We start from the raw sequence: 16,672 nt of genomic DNA, 5'->3' as shown, positions 1-16,672 counted from the left end.
CTTGCAGGTTGCTGTCATTATACGAAATGGTGAGTCCTGCAGCTAACGGCTCACTTGGTGGCACAGGATAATGTAAAATAGGGGTGGAAGGCATCTAGGTGTCTTTTACCTATTGCAAATTGTAATGGACTGCATCACTCAAGTACAAATCGTGTTTTATCCTGTCTGAAAAGCAATTGCCCTGTGATGATTGGAATAATGGAAGCTCTCAGGCTCTGTTTGTTGTGGATCTTTTAGGTATATTACCGAGGACGGCCAGAGAAACTAGTGAGGCTTAGAAATCCCTGGGGTGACGTGGAATGGACTGGAGCTTGGAGTGATAAGTAGGTTTTTATATGCCCCTGCTTCTCTGCCTTCAGTGTATTTTGGTATCTTATAAAAATTAAATTGGGGCTATGCAGTTAATCCAATCACAAAGCACATTTAGGAGAGATACTAAATCAGTTGGAATAAAACACTATTAATTTATTAGCAAGGTTAGATATTGATCCGCTCTGCCCAGCAGACATTCTTCCCTGCCTCAGGCAGAGCTTTCTAATAAGAAAGAACAGCCCATGTTTTAATCGAGAGCAGCCCAATGCAAGCCATATCCATGTCATTTTGCAAGATAACTTTTCTCAGATTGATCCTACTGATGGTGCCGGGACCTTAGTAGAATATGCAAAGCAATCCCACTCTGGGGAATTACAGCAGGGATAAACCATTGTGCCTCTGCTTCAACTCTAAGGTTGTTCAGCAATAAATCAGACCAGTATTTGGTTTCTACTGGAGAATCTTGAAAAAATGAGGATGTTGACTAAGCTAAGGACCCAGAAGATTGAAAATCTCTCAGAAAGTGTCTGGGCTTTAACTATCTTGGAATCTCAGGAGAATGGCAGTGATAACACCTCTTTTATTTTTATATTTAGAATGGCATAAATTTTACTTTCATTTGGGCCACAATATATTTTTTCATGCAACACACTGAGATTTCAGTTTCCTGTCCTGACTGACTGCAGTCCTGGTGCTGGTGTCGTATCATACTTAAGGACAGAAAATAGAGATAAACATTACAATTATTTTTACCTTTGTCAGAGCTGCTTTGCTCAGCCCCAAGATAAGGTGCCTCAGGCATGCATACATGCCATATCCTGATTTTGGTACACCTGTTTCACCATGGGACAACCCTGCTGAGGCAGGTGCAGAACTGCGTTGCCACGTGGGAGCAGATCAGAGCAGAATCCAGCTTGCTGCACATTAACATCAGAATGGGAAAGGAGCAATGCCATTTATCTGCAGTACATTTTCAAATTCAACCTTTTTGCTTTCTTTTTCTTCTGGGACCCCAGCAGTGGAGTTTATATCATTTCCCTAGGGAGACTACCAGGCATCCCAATAGATCTTACAATGGAGAAGCTCTGCTTGACTTTCAGGCTGAGTGTTACCTAATCCAGCCAGTCTGCAATATTTGTACATTTTGGCACCTGGCAGTGATGATTCAGTTTAAGGCTTATTTGTTGCAAATACGGTTGCAGTCTGATTCCAGCCTTGTATAGTCAGGTTGCAGTGTGTACTGCCATTGGGAGGGGCAGAAGGTCTAGTTGTTGAAGAAATACATACTCCCTTATCAGCTGTAACCAAAGAGAGACCCTAACTCTCTGATCTCATTGTAGAATAAAATACAACAACTGAACAGCTTGCTTTTGTGCTTTGTCTGCAGTGCTCCTGAATGGAATTATGTTGATCCCAAACAAAAACAGGCTCTGGATAAGCAAGTAGATGATGGAGAGTTTTGGTGAGAATTGTTCATTTAGCTTAATCTTTCGGGCATTTTATGTGCATGTATGCTCTTTAAGCAGTCCTTTCAGTTGGATGGGGAGAAACTGCCAGCACCAAGGGGGTTAATAATGACATGTGTGCTTTGTTAGCCTCTTGTTTATCTCCCTTCCCGTTCAAACATTACCTTTTATTAGAGCTTGCATAACTCACTGCTTATCCAAAATATAGAGACCAGATGGTAATAAAATTAATGAGGTGGCAAGAATGAACCTCAGCTGCTCTACATTTTGAGGTTTGTTTTTTTGCCTAAATGCTACACACTAATGAAAAAGTTTAGATTACCAGCTTGGGAAGAGTCTGTTTACCCAGACCTAATGGAAAGCCCTTCCCAGTTAGCTGATTATATGGATCAGTACTGAACCCATGTCACTCTATCCTAGACTGGAAAGATAAACGGCCACTGTCTTCCAGTGCAATCAGCTATACGGGCCATAAGGCACTAAGAAATGAGAACAGACCTCTGCTTGCGGCATGAAGCGATCAAGATCTGTCACTCATGCAAACCTACTAAGAATGTTAAAAAAACCATCAACGATAGAATTAAAGCAAAACATCAAACTGAGACTGTTTTTCTACAGAGTGATGCTTTCATAAGGGCCAACTCTTACTCCCATTAAATGGCATCTCCTTGCATATTTTGTTCCACCAGTTTTAGTGAATTTACTTATGAAGCGTGATCCACAAGGGAATGCCCACAGCTGGGATGGCAGAAAATGGTGACTGAGCCCATAAAGTGTAACAGCCGTTGAGAACAACTGTCTCCAGGAGATACAGCTCATTCAGGGAGTGGGAAATTTTGTTTCCCAAAAGCCAGTTCCAAGTTTCAGAGTTCAATTAAGTGGGGCTTTGGGCAGCTCTGTAGTACCGACGTTTGCTGCCCTGTTGGGAGAGACTTCATCCGCAGTTGCCTCGGCTGTTGCAGGCTGATGGACTAACCCTGGTCTTTTTGTGCACCAGGATGGCATTTTCGGATTTTCAAAGGCAGTTCACTCGCCTTGAGATCTGCAACTTGACTCCCGACACACTGACAAGCAACGAGGTCAATAAATGGGACCTGACCCTGTTTAACGGACAGTGGAGACGGGGTTCAACTGCTGGGGGCTGCCAGAATTACCAAGGTGGAGACCCAGCCAAGTGGGCATTTGGTGAAATACCAAACAAAACTATATAAAAAAAAATCTTGTTAACTGGAGGGGGCTTTGGTGGGAAGGGCTTGGAGGTTCAGCTCTTTCTGTGGGGTTTAGACAGCAAGCAAAAGCTTGGCAGTCTAAATGAAGATCTAATTCACACTTATTTCCTCGTCAGGGATTACCAACTCACTAAGCAGTCAATTCATGGCTGTACTCTTTTCTTTCTTTCTCTGTCTGCTTTTCCTGCTTACATGGCTTTTGCTACTGGCTGGAGTAATCCTCCAAAGGGGTGGGTAGGCCAGGAAAGTGCCACAGTTCAGTGACAGTGTTGTTTCCCAGTCATTTTCAGGTTAGACCTCTGGAGAGGCTGCCTGGCATTTGGTCCTCTTGCAACAATAACAGCCTTGGCCAAGGACATTTCCTGGAGATAAATGACTGGCTGGAATTAATGATATCAGCTCCTCCCTGTTGGTCATTACTCCCCAGGAAATAACCTTGGTGCTTTGATTTGCTGTGGCTTCAATTGACATTCAGCATAGCTGTGAAAACATAAAACCATATAATGTAATGGAAAGGGCTGGAAAAACTCCAGGCAAAAGTCCTTCCAAAGAGGTATTCTCTGTAACTCTAGAGACAGCCACCTGGGCTATAATGACAACAAAATCTCTTCCTTTTTGTGTCACCTTGGGAATTCTTAGCAACATACTGGACCAATCCCCAGTTTAAAATCCGGTTGGACAAACCAGATGATGACCATGAAGGGAGTTTGGATGAGCCGTGCTGTACTATACTGGTGGGCTTGATGCAGAAGAACCGCAGGAGACAGAAGAAAATGGGAGAAGATCTGCTTAGTATTGGTTATTCGCTCTATCGGGTAAAGTTTGTTCCTGATTAAAAGCTTTATTCTTTGTTCTGTTACGCTGGAAAAAATTAGCAATGTGCTACCTCTTGACATTCAGCACTAGACTTCAATAAGAACTGGATTTTGCAAGATGATTCAAATCCTTCTCTCATTTCTTCCTGACCCACATAATATGGGAAGATTCAGATAAATTTAGGCTCGGTTTCTGTCCCACTTTAACAGGAGAGCAGTGTAAAACCAGAGGCAATAATTTAGCAACAGTCTCATTGAGAGCCTTCTCTTACAAAATCTGAATGGGGGCAGGCTCAGGGTGCCTGGCAATTCCAGATAAGTGTTTCTGATTACAGCCTATCGTTAGTGCTCAGTAGTCACTTTCCTTTTTTTATTATTTTTCCCTTGCATTTGAAAATTGGTTTGATTCATTGTCTGCCATGCTATTGTTCTGGTTCAGTAATTTTGGGTTGGTTTTTTTTTTTCTTTTTCTTTCCTAATTCTCCCAGTGTTGCTTCTGTCTCTAAAAATTGTAGGGAAAAAGCCTACAATGTCACGTCTAATTTCTGTGTTATGAGGGGAGAGAAGCAAATATAAGAATTTCCAACCAGTGTTATCATTCCCAATATTGTATCTGGAGAAAAGCAATTAAATGTTGTGTAGATTCCACTGGATGAAGAGCATTAACCAGCACAGGTGGGAGCAGATGGGAATGGCTGACTTTTGCTAATATGTCTTGTGCAGGATGGTTCAAAACTAGGAAAGGTTTTCCCTAGTGCCTAAGTGTCTGCATACACAAACGGTTCTCACTGAGCACATTTCTGAGTTGCCATCTGCATGGTGCCAAGCACCCTGGCCTTCCAGCATCCTGAATTTGCACGTTAAGGATGTTTGCCTGCTCATATCACTGAGTACAACCCCGGAGAAGTTAGCAGAGCTTTTGTGCTTTACATCTGTTTCATCCCACCTGCCTCCTCTGTGATCTTTTCCACAGTAGGGTAGGTTTGGTGGCTTTTAACAAAATGAAGACTTTATTTTGAAAGGCATGGCTGCTAAGTCATCTCAGGTAGACATTCAGCTATGATCCAAGTTACCCGAGTCACACACTGTTGTAGATTTACATCATTGCAGCTGATACTGTGGCTGAGGAGGTCTGGTTAGGACAGCATGGATGGTGACCTAAAGCAGATCTCTGTGCAGGGGAAGGTGAAGAGGTGTATGCTCAAGTCTACCTGCCCCGCAAAGCTTTTGTAAGTCACGTAGCTCAAACTGCCTACTGGCAATAACTGTAAGGATGCCCATCACTGAGCTCCTGGCCTTCTAGTATGTTCGTTATAAGGAACAAGACCTGAGGTCTCCAGGGGCTGTCTCAGGCCTCAGAATCATTTTATGTGCGATAGTTCCAAAAGCTCTTTCGTGACTTGGGAGGACACTCTCTGTGGTGTTCACTGGAATCTATGCTCTTAAGACAACTAATTGCTCTTGGAAAAGCTACCTTATATTTGGAGGTACAAATGAACATAGCAATTTAGTTAATTTAGGGTGGACCAAATCATGAAATTTGTTACAATTGCCTTACAACAATCTCATCACCTCCAGGCTGGCTGCTAGTGATGGTAGCCTTATATTTTCATCATATTCCAGTAACAGCAGACTAGTAGGTTTTAGGTCTGCTGTAATAAATTCTCAGTTTGTTTTTGGTTAGCAAAGTGGGGCTAACTTGTTAACTTTCCTGACCGAACATTTAAAGGCTTACCCAAACATTTCCAACCAATAGTATCATTCACAACACCATACCAGGAGAGAAGCAATTAAATGTTGCAATATAATTCCTTTGGATGAAAATCCTGTTTTTCCTTTGGAACAGCTCTAGCACAAGCTAGAACTTTATGTATAACTGATAGTACAATATGTGGTTGTAAATGAAAATGAAAAAAAAGTGTCTCGAGGAGACTTTATCTGATTTTTTTTTTTTCCCCCTAATGATAGATGTGGGTATGTAGCAGCCCTTTAACATCAGCTCTTTCTCTTCCTTTCAGATTCCTGAGGAGGTATGTAGTCTCTGCTGAAGTCTTCTACCCTCCAGATGGGGACCTTCTGTTGCAGTGGAGAATTTAGCTACCAGGAAGACTTCTTCCTTACTAATGACAGCTCTTCTGGAGGGCTTTGTTCTTGGATCACTGGACCGATATCTCAAGTTCTGAATAACCAAGCGATTGGGGCACAAGCATTTATTACAGACATCTTAGTCCCAATCTTGACTTCATTTATACTTGTTGAAATCTGGCTTCCACTAAGTTTGTATAACAGAGGTCAGAATTTGTCTATTTAGTACAGGTGAAGGCAGAACAGTCTCTGCACTCTAAAATTGAGAAAATATAGCTAATGTTTAGAAGAAATGCCAAACTCTGTGGATCCATTCCTTTCATAGTTCTGAGCTGAGGCTCCTGGTACTGAAAAAATCCTGCTCAACATTCCCTAATCCTCCCAGAAGTCAATACTGAGGTAAAGAGGCTTTTCATTCCTGAGGAAAGAGACCCCAGGGGTGTCTGGCAGTAGGAATAGCCTATATTCATTACTGAGGTCCAGCAGCCTGCACTTCCAATTTTATCTCGGCTTTTCAGCCCTTTTCTTCTCTCTCAGTAAATGAATATGTGGTCATGTAGCAATTAACTGTGCTCTTTTAACAGCCTTGCAGATGCAAAGGGAAAATGAACTTTATAGATTGAAAATGATACGGATCTGGATTCTTAATCTTTGCAGTCCCACTTAGCTTAAGATTGAGTGAGGAGGAAGGATGAGGCTGTTGAATAAATAACAAATCCCATTTTACCTTCAGAACAAAAAAGCACCCCCCCCCCCCCCCCCCCCCCCGTATTTTTCTACAGTTTACAACAGAAAACCTGAATGATTATGAAATATTTGGGAACATCTTTGTATGCTTTGATCTTAGACAGCCAGAAACCTTATCTGTATGCAATGTTCCCAACCCTGTGTCAACCACACAGCACTTTTTGTGCATCATTGAATCACGCTTTTTGAAAGACAACCCTGTGGAGCAAAAGTCATGAATAGGAGGTTTATAGCAGAGATGTTATTCTTACACTACTGTTTCTTCTTACATCGGTATTTTGTTTCATGACATATGCAATGTTTCACTTGCTTCAGTGTATATTGGTGTTAAGGAAAAGTTAAGTACTATTTTACACATAATCCAAAGGAATATCCTTAGTATTACTAATAGAAGTTGCGTAAATCATCTAATGTGGCCCCAAAAGCCTCACCCTTGTGACTGCTACTTTGTCTTGTTTACTATTCTTTTCTGTCTGTTTAAAGAAATTAGAGACTACAGTTCCTATGCAATTAGGAGATTTATCCCATACCATAACTTGCTCAAAAATATTCTGAAATTTAAATTTTCCACAAACAGCCTATGAAAGCAAAAAATGCTCAATACATGGACAACTTAAGTACAGCAGGTACTAGTTTGACCAGATACGAGCACACATTATGATCTTTTTATTTATTTTATATCACAAATTGTAAAGAGACATGTGAAAAGATAATCTGTATAAAGATCCTTGCCCCTTCTAATTATCTTCCTGACTGTTTCCCATGACAGAACCCTGGTGGTTATCTTTTATGCCATCACTCGCAGATTTATTATTTTATGCTAAGAAAAACTTGAGATGGCTTTAAAGCACTGAAATTGAAATAGGGTGGCTGGCTTACCAGTGAATTGTCAAATGGTTTCTAACAAAAACACATTTCCCGCAGCTGGAAAATAACACAGATATTCATGTGAACCGTGCTTTCTTCGCAAGGAACCAACCAGCAGCTCGGTCTGATCCTTACATCAACCTGCGTGAAGTCTCCAGCCGCATGAAATTGCCCCGGGGAGAATACCTCATTGTGCCATCCACTTTTGAGCCTTACAAAAATGGAGAGTTCTGCCTGCGAGTTTTTTCTGAGAAACAGGCTAAAACGCAGTGCGTATCTTTTCTGTAAAGCGTCCTCTTCTGCTGGTGAGGCACATAAAGGAAAAAGTCAGGTGTTGCACCCACATCCTGTGCTCTATCTTTTCCTTTAATCAGCAGAACAGTCCCATTTCTAGGACCTATTTTCTTATGTAGTCTACCATATGTGACACACACATCCTTGGTAGAGAGGTCATGGCTCTTCAGATGGCCTCCACCAAGCACTCAAGTGGTAACTAGATTCCTCAGGTCTGTGAAGTAGAAGTTACCACAATTAAAGAGAGCAGGATTTGGGAGGATGTTGATGAGGATATGATTTTAAAAAGGGTTGTATCAATAGCAGCCATTGAATGAAAAAACAGGAGTCTGGATACAAGACAAGAACAACAAGGCCTCATTTCCCAAGGAAAATATCTTCAAAGAGGTGGGACAGACAGAGGTTGGATGAGGAGCCTGGGAAGCAGGAAACCTGGAGGCCTGTTCTGTGCATTCACTACCACCTGATATTAAAACAGCTTGTTTTGCTAATTATTTTAAAGGCAAATGGTAGACTCATAATTTATGGTTGTTGGGTTTGGCTTTTTTCTTTTTTCTTTAGGGTGATTGGTGATGTGGTGTCTGCAAACCCATATGAGGTAAGCGTCTTACCTTGGCAGATCAATCTTTCTTTTCCTAGCAGACTTTTCCTTCATAATGTGGGGGCAAAACAGGGGCAAGATTTTTATTTCTCCCCTGAGCTGGGATCACAGTATGTTTTTGTGCTCAGAAGGAATATTTTTTGGTTGTGGGGATTCTTTACATATCTCTGTGTCTTAGTTTCACATGCATTTTCACGTACCTGAGCCCATGTAGCACAGAAGCTGCACCCTTGTAGACTGGGCTGGAACACATTAAATTGTCCTTCCATCTAGCACAGGTGGGAGAAGGTAGGGAGGGCACAGAGTGATCCTTTCCATAGAAACAAATACTATTCCTGAAGTCTAAGAGAAACTGCAAAAGCAGGCTTCCAAGGAACTGCTGAATTGTAATGGCCATGTGCAGCGACACTTTCATTGCAGCTATTTTATAAAACTATCTTCGTAACAGAAGAAAACTTTTTCATTAGTCTTAGAAAGTATTTACTCCCATATGAAGCCAGCCTCTGGCTGGTCTTGATTTAAGTAGTGCCACTGTTTTGCCATTGCGGCAGAGCAAGTGCTCATTTTCCATTGCTGTAAATAGTCCCCTGTAAAGCTGTTTTATGATATCCAGAGCTCGCTTTCTAGAACCACCTTGTAAACCACACTCTTGGTCATGTCTTTCCTCTAGCCTCATGTTGATAACAAAGATATAGATGATGAGTTCAAGACTCTGTTTCAAAAGCTCTCTGGAGAGGTAAGTGGATTAAAGTGAAAGAAAAAGACTGGGACCTCTCTGTTATGATTATGCAAATATTTGACTTGCTGATTCCTTTTACTGTCTGGTCTTCAAAAAACCAAGGAGTTCTCCTCTTTTATTAACTCACAGCTTCACTTCAATTTATTTTACAATAGAGCAGTTTTACTACATTTTTCCTTTTATTGGTGCAAAAATGTGATTTGTTCCCTTGGTAATGCAGGGCAAGGACTAACTTTGAAAATAGGGATGATGGGAGTGAGGACTGTGAAAATATTATCCCACGGTGAAATAAATTACCTGTGGAGTTAGCGTATAATTCTGACAATTGCCTAGTTGGCCAATTCCTTCCTTTTTGTTTAGAATCCCCAGGAATCGGAAAACTGTTGGCTTAACTTTCTCTCTATTTATTGTATTTGACAAACCTCAGTATCTGCGAAGCCCTGCCGTACTAGCCCGTGGCTGTCATGTCAGATTTTCTCTTAATGAAGAAGCAGCCACTGACATCAGAGAGGGAAAATATCTTGTTAGTTAGAAAGACCTTTCTGAGTTTTGAGAAGGCGATTTTAGTATTGTTTAGTTGTAGTTTCCATAAGCCTGGAAAATCTCAAATGCTCTCCTGAACCTCTTTAGCTGAGAAAGAAGGTAGTCACCCAATTCAGTCAAACCTGTTAAAAAGTTAACTCTTACTGGGTCACGTCACCATAGCACCTAACAAACCACTTATTTCCCATTTGGAAGGCTAGGAAATATTCGTGGTTTCTGAGGATCTCCTCCATGTGATGTCTGATTGTAAATATAGAGTGTTAGAAAAAATTTAAGGGTTTACATGAAAGGAAAATTGTCTCTGGATGTCTGACAGCAAATGAATACAGCTTGTTTCAAATAATTTTAATGTTAATACCTAAAGTATGTTTTGTTTTCTGTCCAGGACTGTGAAGTGACTGCAGTTGAACTTCGAACTATCCTAAACCAGGTTTTGGCGAAGAGTAAGTAACTTTATGTAGTTCCTATTGAATGGAGCCAAGAGGCACACGCTGAAATGGCAAGACATAAAGTTCCTCTTTGGGCAGAGTGACCGTCTGTGCCTGGGTCCATTAGCACACAGATGGGATCTGTGCTTACAAAACCCAGCTCTATCAGCTAAGGGTGATGAAAAACTGAGTTTGTGTCTGCCCCCAGCTGAGTTTCTCCTGGCTTGTTGAACCTGTAATAAGGGGGGGGAAAATACCACCTCGTGCTCCCCTTCCAAGGTCTGCCAGCTGATTTCCCACAGAGGCACTATATTCCCTGTACCTTCTTGGGAGGACCACCATGGGAAGATATTGTTATGCTGCTGCATAACTTCTGTGGACAGATAGAAGCTTACTACCGCCAAAAGCAGTGGCATCCCCTGCCCCTGTGCCAAAAAAGCCACGTTAATCAGCTGAAGGGAAATAGTGGAAGAAATGGCAGAGCATTTACTTTGCTAACAAGATTTTAAGGTGGCTGACATTTCCAAGGTTGTCTGCAGAAAAATATTTATCTAGAAGTATTTCTGACTTGGGTTTTTACTCCCTTTTTGTACAGGAAATGATATTAAAAGTGATGGATTCAACATTAACACTTGCAGGGAGATGATCAGCCTTTTAGATGTATCCTTTGAACATCATTTCATCACCTTTAAAGTTTCTGGATCTGCTTTGCAAAACTCCTGGACAAGATGGGCTAAGTTTACACTTCCATTGTTCAGGGACACGGCTGGAGGCATAAAATTCAGCCAAGCAGCGTTATCAGCTCAGGGTGGCAGAAACCTGAACCATTTAATCATCGGCTGCTTCTCTCACCTGCTCTGCATCTCTCAGTGCTTAAACTTTTCCCTAAAAATAGCAAGGAGAAGAAGCAGGGACCTTCTGCCTGGATGCGCCTGTGCAGTTTCAGATGCATACACAGCGTGCTTGGCAGGAGGCAGGTTTTAAGCACAACCTCAACCGCCGTCTCTAAGTCAGGTACCTCTAATAGAGCACAGAGCTCAAAGCAGCAGAGACAGGCTGGAGAACCTGTTCAGAGGGGGAAGGCTATAAGTGCATGCTGTGCCTTCCTCCCTTCTGCATAGCTTGTAGGACACATGGCAGCTAATCAGCTTTGCGTAGCCAAGGGAAAAGGAGAGGTCAGCACGTCTGCCCAGTACTCCTTTGACGTGCTGGGAAGGTAGCCAATGCACCGGGAGGGTCAAGAGCCATGCTGCCAGGATTACACTAATGTTGGTCTCATGACATGGTCATGTTGAGGTCAGCAGGGATTAGCTGTGGGTCTTGTGGATCACTGGCTGTTAGGAGAAGTGGTGCCTTTGCCCTACACTCCACAGTCTCCCAAACCCAACAGGGCAACCCAATAAGTACAGCATCATGGGGGGCAACTCCTCGTTTCTGCATAATTTTCCATAGGAAGGGATGGTCAAGGCCCTGAAGGACACAGGGGAAGGCTGTCTAGCCTGCTATCGACTCTCGCTGTTCACCTGCAGTTCCTGCCTCTGGTTTCTAACACTTGTCTGCTGCGAGGCAAGTCCTTTTTTTCTGTAAGGACTCTAATCTGTTGTAAAAGGTACAAAATGTGAGTGGATCTAATTGTGCTTATATATTTAGCAATTCCATATATCAATCCTCGAGAGTGCAGATAGCCTAGAAAATCTTGGCATGCCTTTAGCTAAGCAAATGGAAAGCTGTGGGCATGTCTGTGTGAGATGGAGATGCATTGCAAATGAGAACTAGTATGGCATTAAGATGACACTGTGGTGGGTGATTTGTTTTTATCAGAACTGGTTGCTCTTCAGTTTTGCTAAGGACAGAGGAATCCTGATTTTTGAACCATGCCTTAACATCCTCGGACCAATGGGACCGGCACCTTGGGACTTGTAGAATTCAAGACACTTTGGATGAAGATTCAGAAGTATTTGGTAACACAGTTATTTCTGACTGTCTCCCTTTTCCTCTCAGCTCTGAAGTACAGATCCAGAACTGAGACAGGGTTAAGCCACCACAGGCAGATATACTTGGAAGCCTTTCTTCTCATGGTTGGAGTTTGTTCCAGGGCTCAGAAACACCTCTGATTTAAAAGGCCACAAGCAGATCCTCATTTGCCTTGGCCCCACCACTCTTCATAATTTGCAATACCTTATGGAAAGTCAGATTAACCCTCTTTCATTGTTGGCAAGGACAGCTCTCTGCTGCCTGCTGTATTAAAGCTCATGTGAACATATCTCTGCCGTTGCAGTATGTTACATAGCCAGCTGAGCACCAGCAAACACAAGAAATGTACTTTTAGGACCTACAAAAACCTGGCTTTGTATTTTTTAAATCTTGTAGAAGTGCTGAATTATTTTTGTGGCAGAGGATTTAATATCCCAGGAAGTTCACCCAGAACCAAGCAGCCTGAGGGAAGGTCAAATTTGGACCTGCTTTGTTTGACAACATCCCTTTCAGGCAAGCCCGCTGCTACCATACTTGATGCTGGTCAGCCCAGAGCATCTGTCCCGGAGGTTCATGAAGAGGCGTTGGGTTCATGAAACACTGGATCTGTCCTAGGGCAGGTGCCAGCAAAGCAAGCCCTGAGAGCCAGCTCCAGTCTGAGCTGTAGGTCTGGGTGGCATCTAATTCTGGATAATAAACCTGCTGGCAGTAGGAAGCATCTGTGATCGTGTCTGAAATATTAAGCAAAATGGACGTTGTCTGTTGCAGTGTTTGCCAAATGATAGGATATTTTCCTCAATGGCCTGTCTGCCACCACGTAACATGAAGGCAGGCAGCCTGCCAGCCCATGGGAATGTGTTTCCCAGTCTGCCTTGCTTGCCAGTAGCTACTTGAAACATTTCCCTTGCTCATTAACGTTTCAAAGAGTGAGAGCTCAGGCTGGTGGGGCAGCCCCTGTCCCAGCCATCAGAAACCCGAGGCTGAGTCCGCACAGCACAGTGATGGTGTGGAGGCAGCAGAGGTAGGCATGATTGTCCTGACATTAATCTAGCTACAGGAGGAGGGAGGGTGGCAGGGCAGGGGCTGCAGAATGGACTGGCAAACCAAAGTTAAACCCTAGAGGAGTCCTGATGATTTCATTCCGGCTGCTAATGCCTGGTGAGCCTCGTGCTACCATGTCTTCACTACTGCTGTTAGCCAGCTATGGAAGCCGAAGCCTGTGCTCCTAATATCTCATTGCTGTGTGGGCACACATTGAAAAGCCGTCCCTGCACTCCCTCATTCCCCTCTGCTGCAGGCAATCTATAAGAAAGTGGACAGTGACTACTCTGGTACCATCGACTCCCATGAGATGCGAAATGCCCTCAGAGAGGCAGGTGAGTATGCTGCTCGGGGGCACCGTTGGATCACCAAATATCGGAAGAACGGTGGAGCCTTTTAATGACTTTGCTTCCCTCCTGTCGCCTAGATCACAGCGTTGCCAGTGCCGTTCTCCCTTCCTGACAGCCACGGACCGCTATGTCCTTTTGCTGTTATATACATCAAAACCCATTCTCTGTTCTGCGTTATGAACCACTGATATTTTTGTCCATGCTGTGACCATTGGTTATCTATCTGATTATTACTTGCTCTATTTTCGCCCTCATTATTTCCTAATCTAACTGTCCTCTTTCAGAGCTATGTCCAAATCCTCTTTTTCCTTCACTTCCTCCCACCACCTCTCTTTACACTAGAGAAGGTGCAAGCCTGATCAAGGCATGCCCCAACGATATCCTCTCTGATGTGTGCTATTCACTTTTGGAGCAATGCTTGCCCGCTCAGGGGCATCTAGAGGAACACTGGTTTTTGATCTGTCTTGTGCTCGGTGGAGTTTATGTGAATGATCCAGAGACAGAAATAGCACTAATATGGGCCTGAATAGAACCCAATGTGTTATGTGAGCAATTGGCTCTACCGCAATCACTGCTATTCAGCTGCAGTGCCAAGACTCGCTAATTAGGGGTTTATCTGGGGAACATAGGACTGGTTATGCTGTGAAACAATGTGAAATATGCAGTCTGACAAAATGCTGTGGGAGAGCTTTATGCCTCTCTTCACCCAGCACAGTGGGCTTTGGAAAGGACCCACAGCAGAGGTGGGTGATGGAGTCCGACAGACCTTCTGGGAGGAATAGTCCTCAGTCCTTCACCCAGGTCTGCGGGCAGCTGCAGCAGTGCATGGATAAGTCACATCAAAGACAGCATTTTAACCTGCTGTGTCAGTGATTCATGTGCTTCCCATGCCTTCAGGTTTCACGCTCAACGACCGGGTGCAACACAGCATTGTTATCCGATACGCCTGCAGCAAGCTGACCATTGATTTCGATGGCTTTGTGGCCTGTATGATCCGCTTGGAGACCCTCTTCAGTAAGTGCCTCTGTTCACCAGCCAAGGGAATTCCTGAAAACTTTGGGGTTTCATTAAGTGTTTGGTGTCTTTTAACTGTGAATGTAGCAAACTGCTTGGAAATGTGAGGGTGCCAGAAATATTGTGTCTGTTGGAGAAAGCAGCAGAGAAATAGCAAAAGCCTTTCTGTCTGAATGACCATGGAGGGTGAGGGACATGTTTTCATAACCTACCATGCTCTTCTGCTTTACAGTCATCTGCACTTTATGATCGGTGCTCTGGCCCCCAGGTTGTCCCAGCTCCTATAAATGGTACCATTTATCATTTACAGTCCTTACTCAGACCTGATTTACAGGTTTGTCCCCAGATCATACCAGATGCTACTGCATCAAGATTTTATAGTTGCCTGCTGCCAACTCTCGGTTTGCTGCTGTAGATCTGACTATTCCGCCCCATGAAGTGGCTTAGAAATTACTTGTAAGAGGAAAGAACAGCTGTAATGTTATCTTGCAGAACCAGTCTAGATTTCCAGTAGATCATGGCAAAAAGCCAGACCTCTACATTTTGTCAGACAGTGATTCTCTACATGCCAAACTCTGTGGTTTATATCCAATTTTCCCCCCCGCTTCTACTTTTCAGAAGTGTTCCATCTCTTGGACAAAGACAAGAGCGAAGTCATCCAGCTCTCTCTGGCTGAGGTAAGGCTGGTCAGATTGAAATACCACCTGGTTAAGCTACAGCAATGGACCACAGTAAAATACATTTATTTAAAATCACTATAGTGGTAAACTCAACAGTGATTCAAATGGAAAGTTTGTTTATGTGAAAAGGTACTTCAGCTCAGAAGGCCTGTCTGAATTAGTAAAACGAACATTTACCTTATATGAGCAAAAAAAGTAAAGATACATTCAAAACCCCTAAGGTTGCTTCAGAAGATGCTTACCCAGTGTGTTTCACTATCTACTTTTAGAAGGCAGTGGTCAATTCATTAGAAAACACACAGCAGGGAACTGTTCTTGTCTGGCAGAGAATGTACTGATCAACCCGCCAGAATTAGAAGAGACCTTTTAAGATGCCAGGTCCTTTTTCGCCACGTTGTTTTTAATGCAAATTTCTCCTGATGAAGCTGCAATAAAAGCAATCAGCTTGAGTCTTCCCTTTGCAGAATACAAATATATCTCAGGAAACAGCTGGAAAGGGCCCCAAGAGGTCCATCCAATTAGTCCTCTCAGCTGAAGACTGGTTCAAAGGGAAGAGGATGGCTAGGAAGCCCTGTGACCCTCAGTCACAGTTAGTTAAATCTAGCTGAAATTGTACATTGCATACTCCGACCCTAGAATTTTTCAAAGGTCATGCAGCTTGCCCTGGAGAACTGGTCCTCCCTCGGAAGAGACCTCACTTGCAATGTCTGAGGCTGATGCTAGCAATAAATTTCCCTGAAGTTCCAGAGCAGATGGATCCTACACATACAACAGATTAAAATGCAGCTCCAGCTTTTCCCAGCTTGTTCTCCCGGAGCTGTGGTGGAGTGCCCCGGTGGCATCCTGTGGACCTTACGGATGATCTGACTCCTTGTTCTGTTTCTCCCTCAGTGGCTGTGCTCCACACTGGTTTGATCCACGGTCAATGAATTCAGCAGAGACCTCTGAGACTCTTCTGAACATGGAGCCACTCATTCAGCTTCTCCTTGTTATGAAAAGCAGAGAGAGAAACTTGGTTTTATTACTGGCAAGTTATTTTAAGCCCACTAAAAATGAAGTGAACTTCTGTCAGTTATAAAATAAATGCACTCTTGAACCAAATAAGATAAACAAACAAATAAAACAAACCCAAACCCAACCTCCTTTACTTTTCCTGCACAAAGAGTGTTTCTCTCCGTCATGCTGAAATGTCACAAATTTTGACTTACGATAGATGGGCCCAGGTGGCTTTGGTTTGACTTCTGACTGTGTATCTCTGCTGGTTTTGGGTGGGATTAGAGTTAATTTTCTTCATAGTAGCTAGAATGGGGCTATGTTTTGGATTTGTGCTGGAAACAGTGCTGATAACACAGGGACGTTTTGGTTCCCGCTGAGCAGTGCTCACCCAGAGCCAAGGGCTTTTCTGCTTCTCACCCCACCCCACCAGCGAGGAGGCTGGGGGGGCACAAGGAGTTGGGAGGGGACACAGCCGGGACAGCTGATCCTGA

The 16,672-nt window shown here is 43.3% G+C and overlaps 1 protein-coding gene across 1 annotated transcript in view; it reads left to right on the top strand.

Moving 5' to 3' along the window:
* Positions 1 to 16,100, top strand: part of CAPN8 (calpain 8) — a 30,861-nt gene extending 14,761 nt beyond the window's left edge. Inside the window, exons 7-21 of the mRNA XM_049833543.1 lie at positions 238 to 323; positions 1,700 to 1,774; positions 2,776 to 2,936; positions 3,647 to 3,822; positions 5,841 to 5,852; positions 7,579 to 7,790; positions 8,377 to 8,413; positions 9,087 to 9,152; positions 10,084 to 10,141; positions 10,722 to 10,788; positions 12,021 to 12,087; positions 13,398 to 13,476; positions 14,389 to 14,505; positions 15,124 to 15,182; positions 16,077 to 16,100. Of these exons, the coding sequence (XP_049689500.1) occupies positions 238 to 323; positions 1,700 to 1,774; positions 2,776 to 2,936; positions 3,647 to 3,822; positions 5,841 to 5,852; positions 7,579 to 7,790; positions 8,377 to 8,413; positions 9,087 to 9,152; positions 10,084 to 10,141; positions 10,722 to 10,788; positions 12,021 to 12,087; positions 13,398 to 13,476; positions 14,389 to 14,505; positions 15,124 to 15,182; positions 16,077 to 16,100 (1,296 nt within the window). The remainder of the gene's footprint in view (positions 1 to 237; positions 324 to 1,699; positions 1,775 to 2,775; positions 2,937 to 3,646; positions 3,823 to 5,840; positions 5,853 to 7,578; positions 7,791 to 8,376; positions 8,414 to 9,086; positions 9,153 to 10,083; positions 10,142 to 10,721; positions 10,789 to 12,020; positions 12,088 to 13,397; positions 13,477 to 14,388; positions 14,506 to 15,123; positions 15,183 to 16,076) is intronic.
* The last annotated feature ends 572 nt before the right edge of the window (positions 16,101 to 16,672 follow it).

Source organism: Accipiter gentilis, chromosome 30 (assembly GCF_929443795.1).
Source record: "Accipiter gentilis chromosome 30, bAccGen1.1, whole genome shotgun sequence".
Taxonomy (NCBI): Eukaryota; Metazoa; Chordata; class Aves; order Accipitriformes; family Accipitridae; genus Astur; species Astur gentilis.
This window is presented reverse-complemented; position numbering and strand designations above follow the sequence as displayed.